Raw genomic sequence first — 27,083 nt, 5'->3', positions numbered from 1 at the left:
CAAATCCTCTAGTTTGTACTCTTTCACTGCAACCTGAACGTTTACATCTAAAATTGATAGTCATGGGGAAAAACGTACAAAACAGTGTAGGACTTCATATGCCCATCTCTTTTACTCCATCTTAGTGCCTGCACATGTATGTGAGCGTGTTAGAATCAGGCCTATGTCTCTCAAGCCCTTTCTCTGATGGTTTAAACCAGATGAAGCCTCAAATTCAGCCCTAGGACACTCTAGGTGTATGTTGTTCTCTAGGCAATTCCTAGGAGTGAAATTTCTTAATCTAACTGATGGAAACAATTTCTTAACACTACATGTACCAAACCTACTAAAAATATGCTTGCTAAGTACTGAGAACTTTAAGGGACTGTGATAAGGAATGTGTTTCCATTTGTTGTCACTCGTATGTGGATCTCCATAATTATAACTGAGTATAAGAGAGCTGCGGAGGCTTGTGTATGCTATATGCCTATTTGTGCATGCTCCGTGTGCTGTAATTCATTTATTGTGAACTGTGAGCTAATGATAATGAAGGCCTTGCCACAGCAGTCTAGTGATTTACTAAATTAACCTGCATCGACTGGCCAGACGTGATTTTTCAGTTTATTTTTTTTTTCTGAGGTGTCAAAGACAGGGTTGTTTTCAAACCAGTTATACCTTTTTTTTTTTTTTTCTATTTAAAACTCTAACTTATTTCTGCAATGCCTCACTAAAAGACATTACCAGGTGGTCATGTAAGTCAAGGTACTGCAGGTATCAATGCTGCCTCTGTCAGTCATTTGTTTTGTTTCTGTAACCTGGAGCTGAGAACTGGTGGTTCTACATGTCACTAGTAGAATGAGGTTACAAAGTATGATACATAAGTAAGTACAGAGCATACTACTAAAATATCACTTGTAGTAGTATAGAAGTCATTCTGGCATGTTAAGAATTATGTCATTGTACTGACACTTTGCTAAATGATTTTTCTGTGCTATATTATTCTTCTGCAGTTAGAAAATTCACACCATTGTAAAACTGAGAGATTAAAATCCTGTCCAGTGAATTTAAATGTAAATAGTGTTAAAGATGCATTTCCATGTAAATTGTATTCAATTTTTTTCTGTTTTAAATAACCTGGATTTTGGCCATCTAAGGACATAGCTGAGTACAGTCTGATATGAGCTTTGATACTTGAAGACTGAAATTCTATTGATTCTAATGGAATCAATGAACCAAGGGCCACTTGTTGAGAACCCTCTCCCTTTCCTTCCCCCAGTAACATCGTATCATTCTTTGATGTTGGAAAATTAAATTATTTTGCATGTAATGAAATAAAATATGTAAAAATCCCGAACTATCATTATTTTAAATATCTTTTCAATTAAGAAAACAAAGTCACACATAACAGATTTTACACAAAATAATTGCTGTGTATGTTTTATACAGGTTCTACAAAGGAATTGATTGAGAGCTGCTGTGGAGCTGGACAGCAGTGGGCTATCGATAATGGGGAGTGTACAGAAATTCCTGTAAGTGGAGTGGATGGTGATATTTGCAGGTACGTATATCAAAACCAAGCATCTAGCATTAACACAGAGAACAGTCCTTTAGAATGTATCAGATAATCATTCTATTTTTGGAATGTCCAGGAGACTGGGAACTCTTTCATTTTGCTGTGTAAATTATTGGTAGACTGGCAATATGCCGTGACAAAATAGGAAGAAAGATCTCCCCCTCCCTTGCCTCAAAATCCAGTCTAAGCAGAAGCCTTTTAAGATTTCTTCTTCCTCTCACATGAGCAGAACATGAATTTTTGTTTCCCAGTTTTATGCGCATCTGTGGAGTTGCAGATAAATAGAAGGGCAGAGTAGCTAAGTGTGTTTGTATTCCATTTGGCAAGTGCTAAATGCAGCAATTATCTGTATCATTAAATGATGTGTTTATTGTCCTATGTGAATGGCTGCTGGTTCTGATGTCTGTGTTCAGCTGGAGGGTACCATACGCCTTGATAATGCTGCTGGTATCAGTAGCATCTGGTCTGAGCAAGGATGCCAGGTTCGAACTCATCAAGAAAAGGAGGATGGGTGCAAAGTGACATGGATGATGTATCGCTCTAGCTGCAATTCATCCCATCTCTCTGTCCTCCCACCGAGTCTGATACAGGCCTTAGGGAGGGCTGATGGCAAAGTTATCCAAGACTCCAAAGATGCAACAGAAGTAGAGTGATTCCAAAGCTTTCAGCATTAAAGAAGCTTGACATAATCAGCTTTATTCAAGTTTGTATTGTTGCACCTTTGCGAAGTTACTGGGTGATTAAGATCCCCCACTGAGAACTGGTGTGACATTGCTGACCCATACCAACTGTCCATGAAATAAAGACAGATTAAAAAATTCCAGCCATACCCTAAGTAGGTGCAAATCCAATACATTAATGAGTTGCACCTGCACATCTGAGGCTGGGTTTAGATGAAAAATTCAGATCCAGTATGTTCCAGTCCCCGTGAATCCCCTTGGGATTTAACAGAATATGAGATTTGGAGTTCACTTGTTTTACTTTCAAAATTTCAGTTGTGTCCCCAGTTTAAAGATTTAAGAAACACCTGTAAATATTCTGTGTAAAGCTACATTTCTTGTTGAGAAATGTTTGGAAAAACTTGAAAGGATGGACAAAAACTTACTGCTCTCATTAGGAGATGTGCCAGTGTGCAGAGCTTGTCACCATGCACATATCTATGTGCTGACTGCGCTATTTCGTGAGCCAGAATGCCCACAAGTACTGCAAGCTCCTGAGAACCTGCTGCTAATTTGACTCGGGATCTGAAGATTTTAAAAAGCAGAAGATAGATACTAATTGCACGAATTAGTCACTGTTCTGCCAGGATAGTTGACTGTCAATACCTGGGCTTTATAGGTAACCTCAGTGCCCTGAAGGATCAATTTTTCTGCTGAGGCAAAGGATTGAAGCTCCCACTGTTTTTGTAGAGGCTGTAGGTTTCTTATAGAGGCTGCAGATTAAGGGATCTGTTGTTGCCATTTTTGAGTCTTCAAGTGGCAAAAAAATGTTAAAGCTACTTTTTGAGGTAGTTTGATGTCTCTGGACATTTTCTATTTATGTGCTGAATTAGCCTATCTCTGTAAAACACTAACTACAAGATGGGAAATGTATTAATTGGAATGATCAAGGTCTGGGTGAGCCTATAGTTATACAGGTTGAGGTTAGCATAGAGCTTGGAGGCAGGCAGGCAGGCAGTGTAAAATGTGATGTGTAAAATCTGATGCCCCACTTTGAGCAGAAGAATGTAATTTCTTCCTCAGCCATGGACATACTGATGATCTTTTGATCTGCAGAAGGGTTTTATGCAAAACCCCATCACACAGTGGTATGAATTTTCTGATCTTTCCCATTTCCCTAGGACTCTTAAGATGCCATGCAGTAAAACAAATGTTTCTTATCTGAAGTCCTCTTTTTAGATGTGATTTGTCTATTTCCATGGTCGGTACAGACACATCGGTGCTGTTGTACAGCTGGAAGAAATTACTTCAGAATGACTTCTACACCAGAGAAGTTTGCTGTAACTGGGACTACCAGAAAGAGCTCATCTGTAGCAACTAGATGAATGAACTTAAAATAAAGATAGTTACAGGAAATCCTTAGATAGTCAACTGATAGCCAGATGTAAAAATATTCCCAGAGCATGCACCACTGGCTGTTTCAAAGACAGGATGTTAGGCTGGGTGAAATGTCATCAGACCCAGTTTAGTTGTTTTTATCTCTTGAAATGTGTTTTATCAAACAGAGCAGTGTTTATCTGGGTGGCACTTACATCAGCTGTACAAGTATGAATCCTGCTTTTTGCTGAGCCTCTTCATCCCAGTTAGAGACTCGTATCAGTTTAGTAAATTGACATCACTGCTCTGCTCTTAACTCATGAACCCTTTCCTAATGCAGAAATATTCTGCATCTTCTCTGAACATACAACTTGTTTGTATGGCCTGCTGTCAATAGGTTTGTGAAAAAGAAATGCTATTTCCAATTCATTTACCAGTAATACAGTAGCTAAAACTGAGTTGTGCTGATACAATTTAAAAAAATACTAAAATATAAAACGGCCAGTGATACTCCAAGTAATACTGTTTCTATTATGCATTTCATACTGGAATGGAATTTCTCATGGACAAATGTCACATTTCAGAAAAATGTGAATGTATAGAGATTTCAGTTTATTAATAACTTTGCACATATAAAAACACTTCTAGCAGCATTTTCCCAATTCTAGAAATGATAATCACTTTTTTTTTTTTTTTTACAAAAGTTTCCATGTCTTATGTAATCAACAACAGTTACTGGTTCTTGAATATATTTGGGTAATAACCATTCATAGCTCAAAAATATATATATATATTTCTGTAGTTGGCAATTCATACTGGATTAGAAAGGTAACTTTCTTGAAACAAAGGACATGATGGTGGTAATCCGCTTCCTGTAATCAAATTCAAACTACCACTTACTGGTTAGGCTTCTCTCATGCTGTCCAGAATAAAAATATTAATTTACAGCTGATGAAACAGGTCACTTGCATTGTGAAAGTGGCCAGGTAGCTGTCACTAGCTGTTTCCTACTAGAATAAAAGACATCTTTTTTTTCTTTTTTTTTTTTTCTTTTTTAATTGAGACATTAGAATGAAAACTTGGAAATACTTTATTTTCAGAAAATAAAAAGCTTTTGTTTCCCAGGACAACTGTGTTTGGTAGGATTAATAATAGTATTTGATAGACAAAAATTGTGTGCTTTCTAATATTTCTCTTGCAGGGGAGTTGCTTTGCTATGAGGCACTGGCTGTTAAAATGCGTCAACCTTTCATTCATCACTATGAGGGCACCCCATAAGGCAGTGTGCTTTGCGACACTGCATCGGCAAAAGATTGTTAGACATCAAGGCTATTCTAGGGAAAAGAACAACTTTGCCCAATTCCTTCACACCACCAAATCTTCCCCAAACAGAAGTTTGTCTTTACTTGTGATCATAATACATATTTCAGCTGAGGTTTGACAAGTTCCTCAGTGTAGAAGTATTCCCTACTTAGTAGGTGAACCCTAGTTCACCTACTCAATATAATCCATCCAGAAGGCTCCCTGTGGCATGCAACCCTCAGTCCTCACCCTTCCCCACCATAGGTCCTTTGCTATCGTGGGACCAGATGTACGTCCCCCCACCCCAAGGTGTTGCTAGTCTCCGTGCTGCATGCATCTGTGCACAGGTTCATGGAGCAAAGCCAAAGGGATTGGCAGATCATTTTGCCTTCCCTTTTGTATATGAATGAAAGAAGCAGATATCTCTTTGAAGGGGGTTGGAAAATCCACTGTACAATTTAAAATAGTCAGTAGGCAACAAACTTCTATTACATATCATTTGGGAACTTGCTGTTTATGATTTGAATGTTTCATTTCAACCTTCAGTGAATCTCATTAAAATGCTTGATTAAAAAGCCATTTATAAGAAATGGATGTTCCAAAAGTACTCCATATAGTGATCAGGTCAACCTTTCTCCGAAGTCAGATGAAAGCTTAAATTCCAGGTTACAATCTGCAGGGGTTATAAAGAGTTTAAAGGTGTTTTGTGATGTGACGCTGTCCTTAAGTACTGTCCGGAGCATCAGGCCTTTGGCTGGGGAAGAAGTAAGTTGTGTATGAGAGCATTTTCATTTCCTCAAGTTTTAGGGAAAAGGTTTGTCTATTTCTGAAACCTTCTGATGGCTTCTGAGAAGCAAAGTGTAGGGATGAAGGACTTTAATGCAAGTATAGATGAGCTGTAAGGGATATTGCTGACCAGACTTTGAGAGACAGTGACCCCAACACTTGATTTCCTGAGCCTTTATCAGTGCATCTTTTCATGAAAAATGAGAAAAAAAAAATAATTATCCTGCAAATGGCATTGGTACAAACTGTATTATATTAGTATTGGGACACGTTAAAGAGAGCTCAAATGTATGGGATGTACATACAGCAGCCTTGGGGTTTTTTGTATTGCATCCTGATGTCCTCTGAATGTCAGTGAACACTTGACCTCCTTGATCCTTTGCAGAATTGCTCAGAAGCAGTGTTGCATCTCCACCATCAAGGAGAACAGCTGCCTGGCTGGCATGATTGCAGCAAAGGAGGGAGATGTGTGTGGCCCAGAGGAAAGCGATACCTGTGGAGGATCATCATATAAGGTAAATTGGGATGCTTCTGTAGTCTTTGTTCTGAATATGAGTTGTCTTCATTTCATGCATTTAGCAGTCATTTCTTCGTGCATTATTACGGAGCTTGGTAAATTATAAAGCTGCAGGAGTGAGGCCAGGAAATTACACAGTTACAGATTTTTGCTTTTAGTGTTTAGGTTTAAATTGCCTGGAGGTGCAGCCCCTCTTAGAACTTCACAGTAATGATGATTTGAATGATTTCCATCTCCATTTGTAAGATTTAACTCACTGTATTACTTTTGCCTTCTCACTTTGGAAGTAGCTGAAAAGACCATTTTAGTTTTTGTATCTGTGCAGTAGAAGACTTTAGGAAATGCTAGGGCAAAACTCAATCAAAGACATAATGGGAAAATTTACTACCAAACAGTTTGCTTGGATACAGTATTGAATTGCAGCCTCATTCCTCAGTTAAACAAAACGATGGACTAGAGGAACAAGTGTTTTAGATGATGATGGAAGCTTTTGTTCATAAGTAACGGCAGACCATTAACCAGCGGTACAAATCACAAGGCACAGCCTCAGCTCGTGTAAATGAAATTTGCTTTATGAGAATCAGTGGAGCCAAACCAATTTAAACTAGTTTGAAGATTCAGCATCTTGCTTGTTGTATTGTTTTTACCAGAAGAGTGCATTTCAGAATTCATTTCACTCTGATAATAATTTACATAGCTATATCTAAGCTTAACTGCAGCTTCTGTTGTCTCAGCAGGAAACTCATTAGTTCTGTCTGTTCTTATACATTGGCGATTCTTGTGGATAACTGTTCGCTGGAAAAGCAAAGTGTGTGGATGTCTACTCTGGAGTTTAAATTTTAATTAGCTATGCCAATTTGTCATTTTCAGAACTGCTGTCTACTTGGGTCTAGAGTCTACCACTAGCATACAAAGAGAATCTGTGTTTGGAAATGCAAAATATTTCTGAAGTATGACACAATTATTGTTCTTAAATTTTCACCAAGGGTCTTTGGCATGCCACGTAGAGCATGAGACATAGAGTAAATCTTGTCATACATGCCATTCCTTGGAAGTGGAGAAAGAAAACTTCATCATTCTTGTCTTAGCTGAAACAAGTTGCAAAATATTCTGATGGAGTGGTTCCTTGTGCTGGTCCCAGTGTAACGTTTTCCTTTCCAGAGGATTTACTTGCTGGTAACAAATGTGCATATGTCCTCTGCAGGCATTTCAGCGGTGGGGTCCTTACTTTTGCTTCAAGGTAAACGTAGCAGTGCCAGTTCTTAAAATCCAGGTATTCATCTTGTGATCAATGCAAATTAATCTTAGGCTGATTGTACCTGCTATTTAACACAAAAAGCACATGCTTAAGGAACATTTTACTTGTGCATGGAGGCACCAAAATGCTGTCCAGTTGTACAGGGTTCTAGGAATGATTTCTTTCGAGAGGAGCATAGAACACAGTGAATGAAACAGTGGTTTTCAAGGTATGATTCTCAATGTCAATGTAAAAATAGTCATATTTGTTGTTAAATGATTTATGGAATTCTGGTGAAATTCAAAAGGTGGCTAGCAGAAGATCAGAACCGCTCAAGTTTTTTTGCATTTTAGAAAGAAGTTTTTGGTGAATATTTTTTTTTCCTGGAAAATGAGACACTTATATTAATCTGGAAAATATGTGAACCCAAGTGTGTGACTGATTTAATACCCTCTGTGATGCCTGCACAAAGGATAAACTATGAATCAAAACCGTGACTGAAAAAAGCCATATTTCTGGTGGCAAAAATTCCAACATTTTACAGCACTTTGGTAAAAACATATTATATTTAACATTTTTTGAATATTGAAACTGAAAAAAATTGTACCAGAACTAAAAAATATTTACAGAAAGTAGAATTTTCAGTTGATGAAATTGAATTAGGGAATTCTGGATTTGGGAGGATGACAACAGGATTTTTCTTATTTCTAGCATGACCATAGTTTATTATAATTAGATTTTTATTTTTTTTTTTAATAATTAGTTTGAACATATGGCTTTGTCCCTTTAATATCAAAAATAATTCAGCATCTTCAGGAGCTGTATTCTAGACTGGTCACAAACATATTTGGGTGCTGATGTCAGGCTGTTTTGGGGGGAAAAAAGCTAAATCTTTGTGCGTGCATATTTGCAAATGTGAACAGTGCATAACTTCTATCTGTGATGTTTGGGGACCTTTCAGATTAGAAATTACAGACAGAAAATGAGCTATTATCAAAGGACATGTGTGAAAAGCCCAAGAAACCCTAAACCTACAGTGTTTGTCTCTGGAAGTGACTCAGCGAAAGCGTTTCTGCAGCCTGGGCTGCTAGCAAACAAGTTTTCGTATCTCCCTAGTGGAGACAGGCTTTGTTTTAATGTGAATACCAATCTAGGATTGCTACTTATGAAACATGATTCTTTCACAGTTCCATACCGCGTCCAGCCCTTACAACACCTCTGCTCTTGTTTGCTCTCCTCAAGTCAGAGTTCTCTCGGGAAGTGAGAGCCTAGTTCATGTTACTTCTGTTCGGTCCTTGGACTTTGTGTTGACATAGCTAACTGGTGCCAGGTTGAATTATGACCTGCATTTTATGCATCCGACGCCTGTCCATTCACAGACTGAAGATCTGAATGGGTTGAAATCGCTTTTCTGGGTTCAGAGAGGCTCTGTGAGGCTCTGCAAGCTGTAAGTGGGTGCTGCTGAGCTGGAAGTCTTGATTAGCACAGGACTTGCAGAGGGGAAGGGACTGCATTTTATAACTCTTCAGTCAGAGGGAAGGCATCTTAAATGTATGTATTAAGGATGCCAGGACACTCGTATTTAAATCCAGACAGGCATTGTCAATTTACATATGACCTCTGTGTGTCTCTGAAGTAGACACAACTCCTCGGCTGCCTTGCTTGATTAGATATCCACTGTCCATACACAGTATGGACTTTTTGAAGTGTGTTTGGGGTTTGATATAACTTACCTAATACCTTTGTGGCCTAAGTGTGCAATAGATTTTATGTGACTGAGTAAAGCACAAGACTGTTTTTGTCTGCAGCCTGCAGCAGAGGAAACTGCATGAGAGACTGCCTTTAAGGGTTGCCCCATTGCATCGACTTAACAGTGAAGCTGATGCCTTAGATTCACTCAGGAAAGAAAAGGAAGGCAAAAAGCTCACAAAATACAAGCTGGCCTTTCTCTAGGCACTGTCTAGGCAGGTGTCCAGGACAGTCAGGTAATTAAAGGTCACAGTAGGTTTGCAGGGCAGTGGTGCGTAGAGGAAATGGTCTTTACTGGCATACTGACAGCTCAGGGGCTGCTGCCGATCCTTGTTTATATGCAAGGTATTTGCAATTCCTTTCACGTTGCTTCAAGCAACTAGCTCTTTTTCAAGCTCTGTGTAACACAGCAACATGCAGATCTGTGTTGTTTTTGCTTATACGAAAAACAATGTAGTGGCTGGGTGCAAGAGCTGGAGGGAGGTGATCTGCAGCACTACTGCATCCCTCCATGTGAAGCCACTGAAGTTGGTGTCACAGTGAGACTTTTGCTTATCCTCATTGTGATCGACCCATTTGTGCAGGAATGGCAAAAACTAGCACAAGTAAAGCTTTGATGTTTGCAACTGTCTAAACCTTAAGCACTTTTCCAGATGTTCCACTGCTAAGGAAAGTGGAGATCAGTTCCAGGTGTGTGTGTGGGCTCATCCTTGAACCAGACTTTATGAAATTCTTGTTACTAATGGTCTCTTTCTTTTGCAGCAATGCTGTGATTGCTGTAATCTGGGCCTGCGATTGAGGAGTGAGGGGAAAACCTGTGAGGCCAACATAAATCTGGGCTACCCCTGCAGTCATGTGATGCTGTCCTGCTGTGAAGGGGGAGATCACTTCATTCAGCCAGAAATAAAAAAGCATCCCGAACCTTTGCCAACAGTGACACCTGAGAAGGGTTAGTGTCCATTTTTAATTTGAAGACATTGCAGATACAGTCTCTGTCTCACACTGATCCCCAGAACATACCTTTCCTGTAGTGTTTGCATTCCCCACCCCTCTTCCACTCCCTTGATTGCATAGTGCAGGGACCTGCCAGATAACAAACAGAAGTGCTGCTGCTTCTGGATGATATGCAGAGTATGCCGTGAAGACCAGCTAGATGAGAGATGAGACCTACCTGTCAGTTTCTTCTTCTTTTTTTTTTTTTTTTTTAAACAAACAAACAAAAACCTTAAAGACCTTTTTAGACCACTGGTGGGCACGAAGCCACAACCCTTTGTAAGAAGCAAAGCTGAAGCTGTTGATTTTCTTTTAGCAGTCCTGAAAGATTTTGTGTGAAACAAGCCATGAGTTTTTTCCAGACAAAGTAGGCCCATGCTTTATGTTAGCAATGAAACCTCCAGGAATTAGATTTCCTATTGTACTCCTGAACATTGCAGGACCTTTCCCACAGTATACACTGGAGAAGCCCCAGAGCATTGCAATTTAGGTTTTATTCTTCCAACATATGAGTTGGAACATATCTTCCAACATATCTCCAACATGGTGATGCTGAAGAGCTAGGTCAAATCCCTGCTGTAAAAGAGGCATGACAAAGGGAGCATGACAAATCTGGAGCTTGGACAGCTATGCTTCCCTCAGCCCAAGGCCACGCTCCTTCCAGCATCATTCTGTAGCCACCTGTCACGCATGAATTGCTCGGTAACCTCCTGGATATGCTAGGGTTCAGATTTTGTCCATTCTCCTCTCGTGAATGAAATGTGTATTTTCTGTTGCCAAAAAGAGTAAGGATTTATTTCAACCTAGCTGAGACTACACTGACCGAGGAAGTTTACATATATGTGTTTAAGAAAAGCTGACTGAGAAACTTACCGAACAATTCATTTAATATCACAGAAAATCTTGTCAAACTTGGTCAAGAACTGAAAAGAAGGATAGTGCTTTTGCCAGTGTTCAAAAGCAGTAAACGGGATAGCCATGTCAGTATGGAGTGGGTCCTGGAATATTTGTTATGCTATTAATATTTGCTATATTGTTAGCTGCAGAAGTAGCTAACCAGTTAATAGTGGTTAGTTGAAGAGTCTTCAAACTAACTGGTTAACTTTTTCTTCTGAAATTTAAAAATTGAATGTGGTGTTGCAGTGGGGACAGTTTCAGATGAAACTTCAGTGTGATACCTTGGTACAAATAACAGCAATGGTGTTAGTGAGCATGAAAGTTGAGCTTGTGACCTCTCAAGGTCTTTTCCTCCATGGCTCCTGTGAAATGTCTGTCCATCCAGCCTTACAGAAAGAGGTAGTGGATGTGTCCAGCACAGTGGTCTTATCTTCAGGATGGATGGATTTTCTCTTGTCCTTGAAGTAACTGTTTTGGGTAGATTTTACTGTATCTGGAGTTTGTGTGAGCAAATGCTCCATCCTTACAGAGCTAATGCCAAAGTGCCTGTTAGAGAACCAGCATGTTTTGTTCTCTGTTAGTTTCAGAGACGGAAGATCACAATGAAGCTTTGTCCATCAGCAATGAAGCTGAGCTGTCAAATAACCTGCCTGGAGATGACCTGGATGAATGTCTTCTCTACGGTGGGGAACTCTGTCAGCATTTGTGTATAAACACTGTGGGGTCCTACAAGTGCTCTTGTTTCCCGGAATTCACTTTGCAAGAAGATGGGACCAGCTGCTCTCCAGGTGAGGAAAACAGGGAGAAAATCCATGACTGATGGTGTCTTTCTGCCACCTTTACTGATCTATCAAGCATTTCTTCAATTTTTCTGTAGTTTCTGTGAAGTTTTTTGGTGGGTAATGATGCATGGATGTTTTCCCTGGAAATTGGACAGGTTAATAATGTAAAGGAAAACAACCCCTCAGGAAACTTAGATTATGCTTAATTTTTGTATATCTATAGCATGATATCACGGTGGGTATTAAATTTATTCAAATCAAGGCCATTTTAACTTTTCAGAAGAGGATTTGTAAAATTGTTAATGGAATACCTTTCCTTTTTAGAGTCATTTTCTATTTTGCAGTTAGCTTTCCTTTAGATAAACTTTATTCAGTTCAGACACAGTAGTGCTTCCTGAACTTCAATTTTTATGTAAAATCATTAACATCTTTCAGTGATGTAAAATCCAAATACATAGTGTTGTGGAAGTCTTGAAAAGAATGTCTATTGTGTAATAGTCGTATCGATGTCTGTAGTTCTCCAATGGCAAGATTTCAGATCAGATAATCTGAAAAGTTGAAACCTTAGATTAGTTACAAGTGCTTTCAATCATTTAACAAGCACATGAAGCATTGCCATCCCATGACAAAATTCCTCAGACTTCAAATACCTCCTGCCCAAGCCAAATAATGAATATTCATTATGTCACTTTTCTCAACATGGTATTACAGTACACAATAATGTGTTTGACTGTTTCTGCAGCAGCTGATGCTCTGTTTATATTAAAATTCTGGGGAAAGAGCCTAATCCAAAAGTGTTAAAGAAAATGGTTCTTATTTTAGGTCTGCAAAGTTTGGCTTGATCACTCACCTGGAGCATAGCAGTGTTTTTTGTTTTCCTCTGCTTTGCTTCTCCCATTACTAACTCTGTTGAAGTGCAGATTTGGGTTAATACATCTTGTATCTGAGTAGTCAGTATTCTTGGCAGTCCTGCAAGGCTGCTGTGCCAAGAGGTGTTGGGGGTTACAAAGCTCGGTTGAGGCAAGGGTTGAGACTGGATTGAGGCATCTGAGGCACATAGGAAGAGTGAGGCAAAGCAGGGCTGCTACTGTCATTCTGGAGTCCTAGGTCACATTATGGGCTGGACAAGAGAGATGGTGGAGCAGGGCACTTCCCTCACTGTTCATGGCTAACTGCTCTGCCTAGCAGTGTGGCATTCTAGCCTGTTGTTCCTTGGTTTTCCTCCGCGTACATGCACGTCTCTGTCCTGTGTTCTGTGCATGGAGGCCCACACCAGACAGTTTTAAATCTCACACTGCTGGTAATTCTTACTCCTATGATTAGACATAATACTTTATGTTTCTACCTGTCCTAGAGCATTTCCTGCTCTGTGCAGAACCCTGAATGTTTTTGTATTTAACTTTTGCATTCTAAAAGGTGTCACACTTTTCCACAAGGCTTAGAAGTGATGTTGTTGCAGCTGCTCTGTGAGGCAAGGAGAATGTGTACGTTGCTGAAACATCAGCTTCTCACTTCTCTGCTCTTTGGGGAAATCATTTTAGATATGCCACAATAAAGAGTCTTGCATTGACCTTTCCGGTGTTATAGTCCACTGTATGTCTGTGGTTTGTTTTATTTAAAATGAAATCACTCTTCCCTATACTCCAAACCTATATAGCAATTGCAGTTAGTCATTTACTGTTGCCATTGTTTGGTGTCTCATGCTTTGCTCCAGGTGATGCTTGAACTCAAATAAATGAAAGAATTTAGCCTTATGGATTTAGATTTCCATTCTAATGATATTTAGAAACTAGATTATTCTTATTGATATAATAGAGCTTCTCTTTAAAAACAAACAAACAAAACACTATTCACATACCTTTAAAGTTACTGTTTGTTGGAAATCTTAACAGCAGCTGTCATGTTTACCTCTTGGCTTTGTAAAAGTCATTCCAGAGTATCCTGTGCTTGTAAAGGTGAGCGTCTGCTTTTCATCTGTGTTGAGATAAGATAGACAGAATGAGTTTGTTGAACTTGTTTAGAGTTCTGCTTTTTTTCCCTCCCGTGCACCAAAAAAAAAAAAGACACCCACTGTCTTTACAATATAACAGCATTATAAAAATTTAAATTAACACTTGGTTTGACTTATTAGATGTTGACATATTTTACTCTATGGAAGCTATTTCCAACCCAGCTCCCTACTCTATCCATGACACATGTGAGCATCTCCACTAACTTGCAGCACTCTGTGTACATGCGTGCATACTGTCACAGTTGTTCTCATCAAACACAGAATCACAGAATTTTCTAGGTTGGAAGAGACCTCAAGGTCATCGAGTCCAACCTCCAACCTAACGCTAACAGCCCTCCACTAAACCATATCCCTAAGCTCTACATCTAAGCGTCTTTTGAAGACTTCCAGGGATGGTAACTCCACCACTTCCCTGGGCAGCCTGTTCCAGTGCCTCACAACCCTTTCAGTGAAGAAGTTCTTCCTAACATCTAACCTAAAACTCCCCTGGCTCAACTTAAGCCCATTCCCCCTCATCCTGTCACCAGGCACGTGGGAGAACAGGCCAACCCCCACCTCGCTACAGCCTCCCTTGAGGTACCTAAAAAGAGCGATAAGGTCGCCCCTGAGCCTCCTCTTCTCCAGGCTGAACAAGCCCAGCTCCCTCAGCCGCTCCTCGTAGGACTTGTTCTCCAGGCCCCTCACCAGCTTTGTCGCCCTTCTCTGCACCCGCTCAAGCACCTCGATGTCCTTCTTGTAGCGAGGGGCCCAAAAAACACGTGGCATCTTGCAAAACCAACTGTTCGGCTCCATGCACAGACAGTTGTTCACATGACCAAAATGTTCCTTACTACAGACCCGGATGGAATGGGACGATTATGACCAGGGCTCTTACCATGGGGTGCCTGGTGGGTGTGATGCTGCCCCTAATCCATCTCTGCCCACCCTGCCTTACAGACCCTGATGGAGGACAGGTGACAAGGTTGGAAGTAGAACCCACTGCCCCTCCAGCAGCCTCTCCTGCTCAGCCTCTTCTCATCGTGTCCTTACAGGAAGAGCAGGATAAGTGCAAAGGTATGTCAGAGGGGAAAACTGCAGATGCAAATGGGTGAGGAATGTTTAGTGTCAGAATAAAATTCCACATCCCTTCACCGATGTGATTGCAGTGCATATCCTTAACTTGTTACTGCTGGCATGAGCCTGAGAAGTTGTCAGGGGAAAACCAAGGAGGTAATTTGAGGCTGTACTCTGATTTCAGGGTTATTACACACCTGCTATTTAGTTTAAGGTAACCAGCACAGCTGTGCAGTGTAAAGTGCCCAATAGAGGTGGGATTGGCACAGGTGTGTTTCTGTGTGATTGGAGGGTTGCAAGCAGTGATTAGGGCTGCCTGGACAGATTGTTTACAAACTGCGCTCCCCATTGCCTGAGATGGGAGTGTATTTGGATGACCTAGAGTTTTGTAACTTCAGCTAATCTGTGTTGTGAATGCTAACGTATTTTGCAATTTTGCTTGGTATAGATAATGGTCCCTGCAAGCACATCTGCAATGTTGTGGAAGAAAATGTTGTATGCTCGTGTTTGTCTGGATATACTATCATGGCTGATGGGATTTCTTGTGAAGGTAAGTGGTTATGGTTCACCACAGAGATGTGACTAAAACATTATTACGTAGACCTCACTGATTGCAGACCCCAAGGTGTTTTCTTAAGGGTTCTTTATTTTCAGTATTGTGCATTGCAAATGGCAGTACAGAGACAAAACTGCTGCCTCTGAGACCTTTTGGCAGAAGGAATAGCAGGTCTCCTTTATAGGTGACTCCTGCAGCACTTCTATCCATTCTACCTATTACCTGGGTGAGGGCAAGCCCGGTTTTGTGCTTATTTCCTCTGATGTCCCAGACTTTTCTTCGGCCCTCTAAGTATCTGCTCCCACTGCTGCTTCTCCCAGAGTCTCACTGTTCAGCTATGGACTTGCAGCCTCTCTTCCTGAGAACGGAAGCAGCTGGCAGGACCTGTCTGCTGCCTTGGGGAGCCATCTCAGAGCTACAGATCTGCCCAGTGACCTGTTTTTTGTTGGTGGTGGGTTATTATTTTATTTCTGCTGCCTTGAAAATGTGAGGTTTCACTGGTATGAAGAATGTGCCACTGTGGGTGGGTACGGCTCCATGTGTTTCACTTGACACTGAAGTTCAGGTCTGCACCATGACAAACAGCGAATTTCAAAGCTGAATTTATGATCCTTCACATTCTATACATTTTAAATGGACATGTTTGGTTGGTCACAAAGGATATCTTTGCACAGCAAAGATTTTGGGGGTGAGAAGCAATGCCTTGTGACATACCTTTTTTTAGAAATTTGTAGGTATGGGAGCAGCAGCCAGCAGTGAAATGCGAATAGAAGTTCCTGATGCTCAGAATTGCTCACAAGTGATCCACATCCCTCTTAATCTCAGAACTTATTGAATAACAAATCATTTTGATGGGATTCCAGATAGCCTGTGAAGAAAATGGGAATTTAATATCACCAGATAAATATTCGCTGTGCAATGCTTACTCAAGTGTGGTGGATGCTAATTTGATTAATGTTGGAATCAAAAGGGGCATTTCAAGGCATTCACTTTACTGCAGGAGGTGAAGAAATTCAGAAGTGTCACTGGAAGTAATGAGTTTAAATTGTAGCAAGATACATTTATAATCTGTGTTAAAATAGTTATTTGATGGTAAGGGTGGTTATGCACTGGGACAGGTTTCCTGGGAAGAGTGTGTGTTGCACCTGCATCACTGCCCATTTTTAAGAATAGCTCCTTCTGGAATGACAACGGTGCAGGGGTGTGAGCAAGGACTAGATGATCTCTGAGGGTTTATCCCAGCCATATTTTCAGTGTAACACTATTTTTTGTAGCACATGCTGATGTGGTAGCTCCAAGACACTTCATTTAGAGATCTCCAGCGTGAAAGAAATGTTGTTTCATTTCAGAAATCGTTCTAATAGCATTCTATTTTTCCCTTTTGGTTGCAACATGTTGATATAGATTTGGATGAGTGCCTCACAGGTGCTCACGCTTGTTCCAGAGGACAATTATGTGTGAACACATTGGGATCATTCTACTGTGTCAACCACAGAGTGATCTGTGCAGAGGGCTTTATACTCAACAGGCATAGAAAATGTGTTGGTAAGATGATAGGTATAAGCCATTCACCACAGCATCGTAATTCTTCATGCTCTGCAATGCATTTAAACCATTTGTACTAAAAGGTTCTCTAGCCATCTTGCATATGACATTTCAATACAAGTTAGTAAAAACACATGTTCACCATTTGCTCAGCCACTTAACATCATGAGTTGTATGCTATTTGGCTTTTTCCCTAGCAATACATTCTCAAGATACAAATAACTGCTTGAAAGTCATAAAAGTTCATATGTATGATGACCACAGCAGTTCTCATGACTGTTAAACTGAACTGACTATTATAGCAGTTGATCTCTCTGGACAGTGTCAATGCTGCCAAATCCCCAGACATCACAAAACAGCAAAGTTCATAAGAAATCTGCCTATGTCGAGGCAGTGGAAAAGATCTGTTAAAAAAATAATGAAATGTTAAAATTCAGATCAGTCCTTTGATTCTGGCACAAATTTCTTTGTATAAAAGTCAAAGATGCATCATAATTTTACTGTATCATCCCTGCTGTTTAACTTCTTGTAAGAAACTAATCTATTTTTACAAACGTATTTGTGAGGATTTCATTTGCTTTAAGCAGCTAGTGCCTGAGCTTATGAAAAAGTTTCTATTTGGAGTACTTTTCTACAGGCCAGTCTGGAAGGCACTTGAGCTGCAGTAGTGTTGTGTGATAATGCTTGGAAAAACCAAGCACCTGAAGACCTCCAGCTGCTAATGAAAGCAGTGGTGCTGGGGCTATAATGTCATGGGTGAACACATTTACCTTCTTCCATTCCTGAACTTCTCCTGGTGTTTTTAACATTATTTTTCTCACTGTCACAATCTCGCAGTATTAGAGCTTTAGTTTTATTCCTGTCTTTGAAAGCCCTATGATCTCATTGTAGTGATGAGAATGTATGGCATTGGGGCATAGTGAAATCTGTAGAATGTCATAGTTTAGAGCAGAAGTTTGGTTTACTGTCTTCCGGGTGTTCCCTAAATTGTCAAAATTGGATTATTATTTTTTAATCAGAGATACTGATGAGCGTGCAAAATAATGAAGTTATTTAGTTTAAATGAAATGGCTGAGAGAACAACATTGGAAGGAAGGAAGCCTCTACAGCTAAAATACCAGACTGTGAGATGGACTGTAGTATTTACACTTGGCCACAGTTTGGGTGGTGCCTTTCATGGCTTTCACAGAGCCCCCAGCACGTACCACACTTCTGAACATACCGTCTGGCAAGTGAGCAGCTGAAGGAGCTGCCTTACCTTGCTTTCTTCTTCTGGAAAATCTTGCCATTAATCCCTTGCTGTTTTTTTCTGCACTATGCAGTAGGGATTTATCTGTCCTTATCTGCATCCCTCAGCAGTGTTTTGAAACTAAGTTAATGCATGTTTGTAAGCAACTTTGGCAGAAGGTGCAGTAGAAGATTCCAAGTGCTTCCTTTTATTCACTTTCTACCTCTCCTGTCCTCTACCCCATGACATTATTTTTATATTGTGATTTATTGTGATTGATGAAAGATACACCTAAGGCATTGCTAATAAAATGGAAGATACAACTCTCATTTGTAAAGCCAAAAGATCCTCTTCTTCCTCACTAAAAAATAAAGCTCTAGATTTATCTAATATATTTTTTTAAACAGGTATCCTTTTTAAACAGTCTAGAATACTTCGATATTTCTCCTTCTGTTGGTTAGAATAGTAGGGAGAATACATCCTGTGTTCTCCCTACTTGTATACAGCCCTGCTCTGTGCATGGTGCCTGAAGAACATTTGCTGTATTTGACATTTTTGCTATGTTTCTAGTCGAAGGGGAAAGCCACAAGCATACTGTGGTTTCTGATTTGTGCAACTGCCTCATTTGCAGCCATATTTGCCTAAGTTATCCTTTTCCAGCTTAACTGCTTTTGTGTTCTATCTCAAACACCATAAGGAAAGCTTTGGTAATTTGTTTGCTAACTATTGTTGTTTTAATTATGTTGCTATTTGCATATTTTAGGGATGGGAGGAACAACCCTTGCACAGCAACAAAACAGCTGATAACCTTTTATCTGTTGAATTTCCTTTAGTCAAACTGTGGAAGATTATAATTCCAGGTGCATCCAAGAGCAGATATCCAGAATTCCTGAAAGCCAACCACGCACAATGAAGAGTCACCAGCTGTTTAAACAGCTCGCACACTCTAGCTTTGTGTAACTGTGAACAGATATTAAAATGTCTTTAGGGCTGAAAGCTTCATGTTCTCCAGAGATAAGAGCCAGGTTGGGTCTTTTTTAACTTGGATTGTTTTTCCTGGTGACTTTCAGGCAAAGTCATTACCACCACCCACGTGCATGCTGATGGGAGACTACGGTTTTATTTTCTTTGCTGTTCTCATCTAAACTTTTCCTCCTGCCAGAGTGACCAGTAACTGGTCATGTTATTGTTGAACCATAGGGACTGTGCATCAGCAAAGCCACTAAGAAACAGGATAGATGGTGGCAAAATAGCGACAGGTCTAAATAAAACAGATGTATTCCATAAAATAAATTGACATGAAGTGATTTGAAAAGAGAGAATTCATGAGAAACTACAGATGCAGAACCAAAAAAGGTCTGCATTTCACATTTGTGTAAAAAAAAAAAAAAAAAAAAAAAAGGAAAAAAATTGCAAAACTATTACTTGTATGTAGAAGTATGTGTTGAAAAAATGGCACTAGGTAGATGTTGATATTGCTTTGCAGAAATGTCAGTTTCCTACATACAACAGATATACTCAGGGTTCATGCATATGTTTGCAACAACAATTCCAGGAAAAATGAAGTGTTATGTGATTAAATTTCATTCTGGTTTTTACTGACACAAAGTATGGAATGTTGTTGCTACAAAAGTAGCCCTCATATTTCTCCAAAATTAACTTTTGGACTTGTTTTTAATATATTATTAAATTATTTTTCCTTCTTTCCTGTTTTTATAAATAAAATCTCACCCTACCTCAGTTTTAACTGTGTTGGGTGAAGACAGCAGTTGGTCCAAGGTTGAGTATTAACTTTGCTTTAAACTGGAAATATAACTTTTTGTTTTCCGTAGTGTTCTGTCCATCATCTGATTGACTTGTTGAGTTGGTTTCCAGTACTGAAGGCAGACAGGTTATGGACACTCTTGATTTTATGAGTAATCAGTAGGAAGGACAAAAGGCCTTAAGAAAATGTATTCTGTCCTTGCTCCCCTCTATCTTGTGCCATGATGGTAGAGCAAAATAACACTAGGAGCATCCTGGGCTGAATGGAGCCACTTCAGGTGCTCGTGTACCTGCCCCAGCGCAAACTGTGGCTGTAATCGCCAGGGATGCCTTTTCCTACCGTGATGCTGAGGGATGCAGTTTTGTGATAGGCATTGATGATAACAGCAGCAGCGTGGGCTGACAGGAACACATGGGAAAGGTGCTGCAGTTCTTCTGAGATCCCCTTTTGTGGCATAACCATTTGGGAAGCTACTCAAAAAAAGGGGAGGAGGGGGAGAACACCAAAAATCGGCATGTATGTTTAATGAAAATGAAGCAGTGGTGGGCTGGTGATCAGTCCAATATCAGAAATGGAGGTTCATGCCCTAACATTGGGCAGGGCAGGGCCAAGCCTTGCATCTCAGCCGGTGTCACAAACATTAGGTGCTAGCGATTGTCAGTGTATCACTTGTGCACAAACCTTTCATTGAAAGCAAAGATCTGGTATGCAATCTTCTAGTTTCTATAACTTTAATTTCCTAAAATGCTTTCTGGCCAGCTGCACTTATTTTTTCAAGTACTTAGAATTTTGAAAATTGAATAAAAAATACAACCAAAACCCTTAAATTACATGTATTTTTTTCCTGCGAAGTCTTAATCCTCTTTTTACCTCTCTGCACTTTCTATTCAGGTGGAATACTTCCTATAGTACTTAAGTACTTAAGTATTGCAGACAAATATACTTTCCTCCTAGTGGCTTTTTTGATATAGTAAAGTGACTTAAGTTCATAAGATGCAGTGTAGTGCTGACAATTTGTTTATATGAGAAGGCCCTTTGTGGTTTGCAAGAAAAGATAATAATTGCAGATCTGTTGTATAGCCTCTTAAATCATTGGAAAGACTTGCACTAATTTGTATCCTGTTAAGTGGCTATTCACAGCCATTTTTTGTCTTTTTTTTTTTTTTTTTTAAGTATCTCAATTTTATTTAAGAACTAGATCTGGTTAGGTGAGAGAGATTCCCAGCAGCTCATATTCTTCTCCCAGCACGTGAGGTTTTTTGATTTTGTTTTTTCCCCCCAAGGCTAGTTAGAAGAGTACTGGTGTCCATGCTTCACACTAATGTGTAGCAACTGGGAGGCTGGATGCGCATTAGGAAGACATAACCCTGCAAAAGCTTTAGAAGGGGGCAGTACCTGCCTCTCCGTGGAAGTGTACAAACACCCTGTGGGACAGGCGGAAAGCTATCCAGCTGACAGCAGTGACCCTGCCATGGATCGATTAGGTGACTTTGGAAACCAAGTGCCCAGCACATGAAGAATAGCAGTAGCTAACAAAACCAAAAACTGAATTGACACAAAACCAAAAATCAACCCAACAAATAAAAAGTGAATGGGCACCAAGTTGGCATGCTGGCCTTACAAAACTCCTTGAATGTCACCAGTTAGATGACTTCAGCAGGAACAGAAATATCTTGGTGCTCTTCTTCATCTGTTTGGCAGAGAAAAAGCTGACACATTATTGAAGAAGAAAAGCTTTTAAAGGGGCTTTTCCTGTTTTCATACTCTGCAGGGGGAAGTAATATCTCTGATGTGCTTATCTGGGAATTATGTTCTATGGCCAAAACAAGAATCTTATTTAAACAACGCTTGCTTTATTGTGTGATCTGAAAACAGCTTCATGTGCAGAGAAGCCAGATATTGGTAGTGGTTATGGTCACATGTGGCTTTTGTTTGTTCAAGAAATACATGTCAGCTTTATCCAGATCTGTGGAAGTGTCAGATTTTGTGTGGAATAGAAAGAAAGTTTCTCTTCCCAAGCTCTACTTATTTTTGTTGTTTGTACTTGCTTATCATGTCATCCCTTGCTTTCATTATTAAGCAAAATCTGAATTTGAAATGATTTTATCTGAGCCTATGTATGGCTTTTTTTCTTTTTTTTTTTTTTTTTCCCCAGATTGTGTCCTACATTCCATGATCTGGTATTAAAGTGTGTTTTTTTAAATAACTTTTTCAGTGCTCTTCCTGCTGAAATTAGATCTCTTAAAAGATGTAAATATAAATTTACAAACTTGACTGAGCCTTCAAGGTTTCTCTCTCCCTATTTTCTTGCGTACCCGGTTGTAATGCTGTTATTCCTTAGGAAATAAGTATAGTCCGTGGCTCCACCTGCAGTGAGGCAGGCAGTTTCAGTACCTATCTCTTCCAGCAGTTTCACACCGGCGGCTCCCGTCTATCTGGCACGAAGCAGCAGGACTGATACGTAGCCCAAGCTAGGAAAACCTGGTAACGAGCAATGAGCATGAATCATTTTCTCACTCAGTTATCCAGGAGGTTTCTATCTGGTAAATGGGAAGCCGATTATCATCCCTCTGCCCACTGCTGCATTTCATCAGTTCTGTCCGTCCCTTGTCCTGCACCATGCACTGCACATTTGGGGAGGGGTGGGGGGAGGAGGAAATCTCTCTGTGATTTGTATCTCTCGAGTCACTTGGCATTAACAAAAGGTGCTGAAATAAAACATCTTTCATCTGAACACTAGCAAAGTCTGTATCAAATATCTTTTGGAAGAAATGGTTTCAATTGAGCTTTTGACTCCTTCCAAAAGAGAGCAAGAAGAGGCAGACTTCTTCATAAATATGAGGCACTGAATTGTTTAACTGTTTCTTGTAGACATTAATGAATGCGTAACAGATACGCACACCTGCCAGCGGAGGGAACACTGCGTCAACACGATGGGATCATTTAAATGTCTCCAGGAATTGAGCTGTCAGCCAGGTTATGAACTTAAGGATGGAGAATGTGTTGGTAAGACAAGTGTTTTTCGGCTGATGCAATTGCTGTTATCAGGAAGGAAAGGAAAGGGATTACAAAACATTCTATTCTTGCTGGTCTGTGATAATGAGGATTGAACTAAAAAAGACTGAACATTGTGGAAACATTTGGCTTCATAAGCCCCTTCAGTACATTCATTTATTTGAAATAATTTCCAAAAATAACTATAAATAATTTAGACAACATATGAAACCTTGTGAATTAGGATATGCCCTGTTTTTAAGGGGGTAGGGTAAGATCTTGCTGATGGAGGAATTCCTGTTATGCTGGCCTGGGCAGCTCTGCTTTCCTCTGAAGGGGCTGATCCTGTATGCTGCTGGAGACTGAAACACAGCCTGCATGGATCAGGGGGCTGACTCAGACCGGTCCTTCCTGTGTTTAGGATGTCTGTCTGCATTTATTTACATTTGGAATGGTCACGGGGTTAAGAAGCTATTCGTCACCTCCCCCTCCTTGGTCTGTGTAGGGCTCTGGTAGAGGAGTGAGCCCCAGCAGTGGCAGCTTAGCAGACGCTGCTCTGCAGTGTGTGTGCATGCAACAGACGCGTGCCCTGCCTTTCAGGGCAAAAGCCAGAGCTATTTGCTGCTAAATCTTATACTAAAAAGAGCTTCCTGGAGTAAGAGATGCCGAAGAAAGAGCTCTTGACATGTAGCATAAGGTTATAAAATAGAAATAACCTGAAATCTTGCTTTCCATACAGATATTTACTCATTACTCTGTCATGAGTAAACCTTGGGTTACTTAAAGAGGCTGTCTGTGAAAGTCATCTTCTGCTTGATTCTCTGGCATTTCTAACATTTATTAGCAATCTAAATGGCTTTCTAATCTTAGAGTTAAGTTAGATTATAAAATTCACATATTTTTTTAAGTAGCCTTAGAATTAATGGCATACAAGACTAAATGTTCATGATATCATTGGACATGTTCATAGCTGATGTCTGATCTTAGGTGGGGCTTCTTCAATTGGGAAATTGAAGCAAAGCCTCAATAGCAGCTGATCTGCGCAGTTACTCGGGACAGATCAGTTGGGTATAGATTTGTAAGTATGAAACTAAATTTATAACTTAGAAGCTTTATGAGTTTGAAGCCTCTTCCGTAAAAAAGGAAGTGTGTTCAGTGTACCTAGGTAGTAGCCATTACGTTGGTGACCATGATTGCAGAAGTTCATATACATAACAAAAATGAGAAAGCTGTCTTGAGCTCTGGCTGCAGTGCAAGGAAGAAAAGTGAAATTTGTTACTAATAGTGCTACCTTGCATTCTTTTTTTTTTTTTTTTTTTTTTTTTCCCCAAAAATACTTTTCTGAATTGGATAGTGTTTGTTCTGTGTACTTAAGTACATATAGTATACATGTATTGCTATGCACAAAGTGAAATCCCAGCCCCGCCCAAGCGAGGTTCCCTTTTATTATCAACTTTAAAGGAGGCCAGTTTATACCTAGAATTCTTGTGGTACATAAGGTACAAGAGATTATTTTGCTTTTGAAATAGTCTAGTATACATTTTGTGCGCCTTTATTCCTTGTTTCCATTTGTGCCTTTAGGATTTTAAAACCGCAGATGTTTCAGGATCTGTGGTTGCAGGAGATGCTGTGAGCACAGCAGGAGGGCTCAGACTTGTGGCAGGACAACCTGCCACGTTCTGAAGCCTGTGCTGAAGTGGGTGCTCAAGAGAAAATACATCCAAACCTCAGATTTCCTAAAGGCAATTTTGGGTTCTCATTTAAGTGATGCTTGTTTCTGAGAAAAGAAGTTCTAAACTAGTCAGTATGGCTACTGGCAGTGACAGTTTAACTAGTCACAAGTTGGTATTTTGATGTGATTAACAGATATTGATGAATGCGAGAGAGGAACTCACAGTTGTAAAGTGAACTTCGTTTGTCAGAATACAGAAGGATCATTTTACTGTGAGTCAAAGCAACGTTGCATGGATGGATTTTTACAAGACCCTGAGGGAAACTGTGTTGGTAAGTGTGACCGGCAATATGTTTGTAATATGTGCAGCAGTACTGGCCAACACCTGTTTCTTTTAGACAGTCCAAGGCTAAAATTGCATTGACCACATGCAATTTTCCTTAAATCCTGCTGCAAACTTAATTTAAACATTGCTGTTCTTTTAAAGATGTGTGTAATGAATTTGAAACTGGTACCATGGCAGACCTTCATCAGCATTTATCTTTGGATTAATGATAGATTAAAATGAAGAAAAAGAAGCAAGAGCTGAAAACAGACCAGAAGGGTTAAATAGCTTCTCTCACTATTCTAATTCATTTCTTTTCACTAGATATTAATGAATGCACATCTCTCCCTGAGCCATGTAAACCAGGATTCAACTGCATCAATACTGTTGGATCTTACACCTGCCAAAGGAACACACTGACATGCAGCAGAGGCTACCACTCCAATGAGGATGGAACACGATGCATCGGTAAACTCAGGTTTCAGTCTCTGCTAGGGTGTCTTCCTAGAGGAAAAAGTACATTTCAGTTCTAAAATAACTGTTTTGAATTACCTCCAGCTTCATAAAGTTAGTTGAGGAATGGGAATTTGCTGTCCAAGCAGTTCAATGATTTGTTTGCACTCCAGGATGCTTCACTGCTGCAAGGAGTTCCTCTGGGTACACTGGGTGACATTGCTTTTGACTGCATATGGGATTTACTGGCTTCCCTTCTGGAGTGAATATAATTTAGTTACTTTTTAATCTCATGCTGTCAGTCAAAATCATGATCCTTTGCTGTTTTGTACAGTATCTCACTGTAAGCAATATGATCTGAATCTGTGGGAGGCAGCAAATTGGAAACACTGAATTTGTGGACTCACAGGGGTAGCAATAAATGAATGTTCTTTGGAGCACTATAAATGGTGTTTCCCTTTCACATCCAGTTGTGCACATTTAGGATAAATTCTCATTTGTTTTTGAAAAGAATCTTGAAATAGTCACATAGGCTGGCATGTGTCTCAATACTGGTTTGTATTTGTTCCAATGTATATATGGAGTTACTGACTCAAAATAGCAGATTTCATGTCTTATTAACATTTGTTCCATGAACGAGCCCAGTAGGCACAAGGGAACTGAAAGCTTGATTCTTGGTAAGGCTGGCTATGTACTTTTGAATTCCCTATGTCCTGTGTTACATGGGGTAGGAAATCATAAAGTGAGAGCTGAAAAAATAAAGACATGGCAAATCAGCACTTCTGCTAGTGATGATATCCTAAAGATTTTTATTTAAGTTCCCATTGAATAAAAGGAAGGGTAGAAAATAAAAAATATGCTTTTGTGATGGTGGAAGAAGCTATGTTTGAGGCTGTCTATTAATTTGATCACAGCTATTGACCTGCAGACAAAACTAGTGGTGTAGACAGAAGACTCCAGTCAAAAAAGCTTCCACTTTCTGCTTTTTGCTCTTTGCTGCCCATCATGATTTTTCTCCCAGGGCTCTCCAGGCTATCCTTTGCCAGTGAGAAAGTGAGGAAGATTTGGAAGCAGCAGAAGACAGGGACAGTTCGCATGTAGCTGAAGAAATTGAGAAACCTTCCTAATATAGTTCCAGGGGGTTGTTTCCTAAACTTAGGACATAGTAGTGCAGTCTCATTTGCTGTCTTATATAGCAGCCTGAAATATTATGGCTGTTACAAAAGGAAGGTCCAAAATACGTGTCTGTCTCAGCTGTTGTATAGAGACATTTCTTAAGCTGACTTTAATCAGGCCTGTTTCAGCAAAATCAAAAGGACAAGGTAAATTTGCACCACTAAGCCTGGTGAGCCTGAAGTTTTTAGGGTTACCACCATTCCAGCATCCAGTGTAATTTAGTGTAATCCTGATGAGATAATATCTGAGAACTAATTAAAGGCTGAAAGCAATGGAATACATAATTTTGGACAAACTCATGAAATGGTTGCAGTATGAATTAATTGCAAATAAAACAATTTACAGATGTTTATTTGCATTTTAAAACTTCCTTGGTCCGATGCTACCTTTGCTCTTAGAAAAAAATGAGAGGACAGTGTGTCAGCAGAAATCTGTGAGCCTGTCAGGAATCCCT

The 27,083-nt window shown here is 39.8% G+C and overlaps 1 protein-coding gene across 5 annotated transcripts in view; it reads left to right on the top strand.

The window, feature by feature from the left end:
* FBLN2 (fibulin 2) overlaps nucleotides 1-27,083 on the top strand; it is a 105,546-nt gene that overhangs the window by 66,809 nt on the left and 11,654 nt on the right. For all 5 annotated transcript variants that reach the window (XM_032194087.1, XM_032194086.1, XM_032194084.1 and 2 more), the window contains exons 3-11: nucleotides 1,426-1,537; nucleotides 6,062-6,191; nucleotides 9,942-10,128; nucleotides 11,651-11,857; nucleotides 14,799-14,915; nucleotides 15,364-15,465; nucleotides 22,881-23,015; nucleotides 24,870-25,007; nucleotides 25,325-25,468. In XM_032194087.1, the coding sequence (XP_032049978.1) occupies nucleotides 1,426-1,537; nucleotides 6,062-6,191; nucleotides 9,942-10,128; nucleotides 11,651-11,857; nucleotides 14,799-14,915; nucleotides 15,364-15,465; nucleotides 22,881-23,015; nucleotides 24,870-25,007; nucleotides 25,325-25,468 (1,272 nt within the window). The remainder of the gene's footprint in view (nucleotides 1-1,425; nucleotides 1,538-6,061; nucleotides 6,192-9,941; nucleotides 10,129-11,650; nucleotides 11,858-14,798; nucleotides 14,916-15,363; nucleotides 15,466-22,880; nucleotides 23,016-24,869; nucleotides 25,008-25,324; nucleotides 25,469-27,083) is intronic.

Source organism: Aythya fuligula, chromosome 10, assembly GCF_009819795.1.
Source record: "Aythya fuligula isolate bAytFul2 chromosome 10, bAytFul2.pri, whole genome shotgun sequence".
In the NCBI taxonomy this organism is placed as follows: Eukaryota; Metazoa; Chordata; class Aves; order Anseriformes; family Anatidae; genus Aythya; species Aythya fuligula.
Note: the sequence above shows the minus strand (reverse complement) of the source record. Positions and strands in the feature narration are given on the sequence as shown.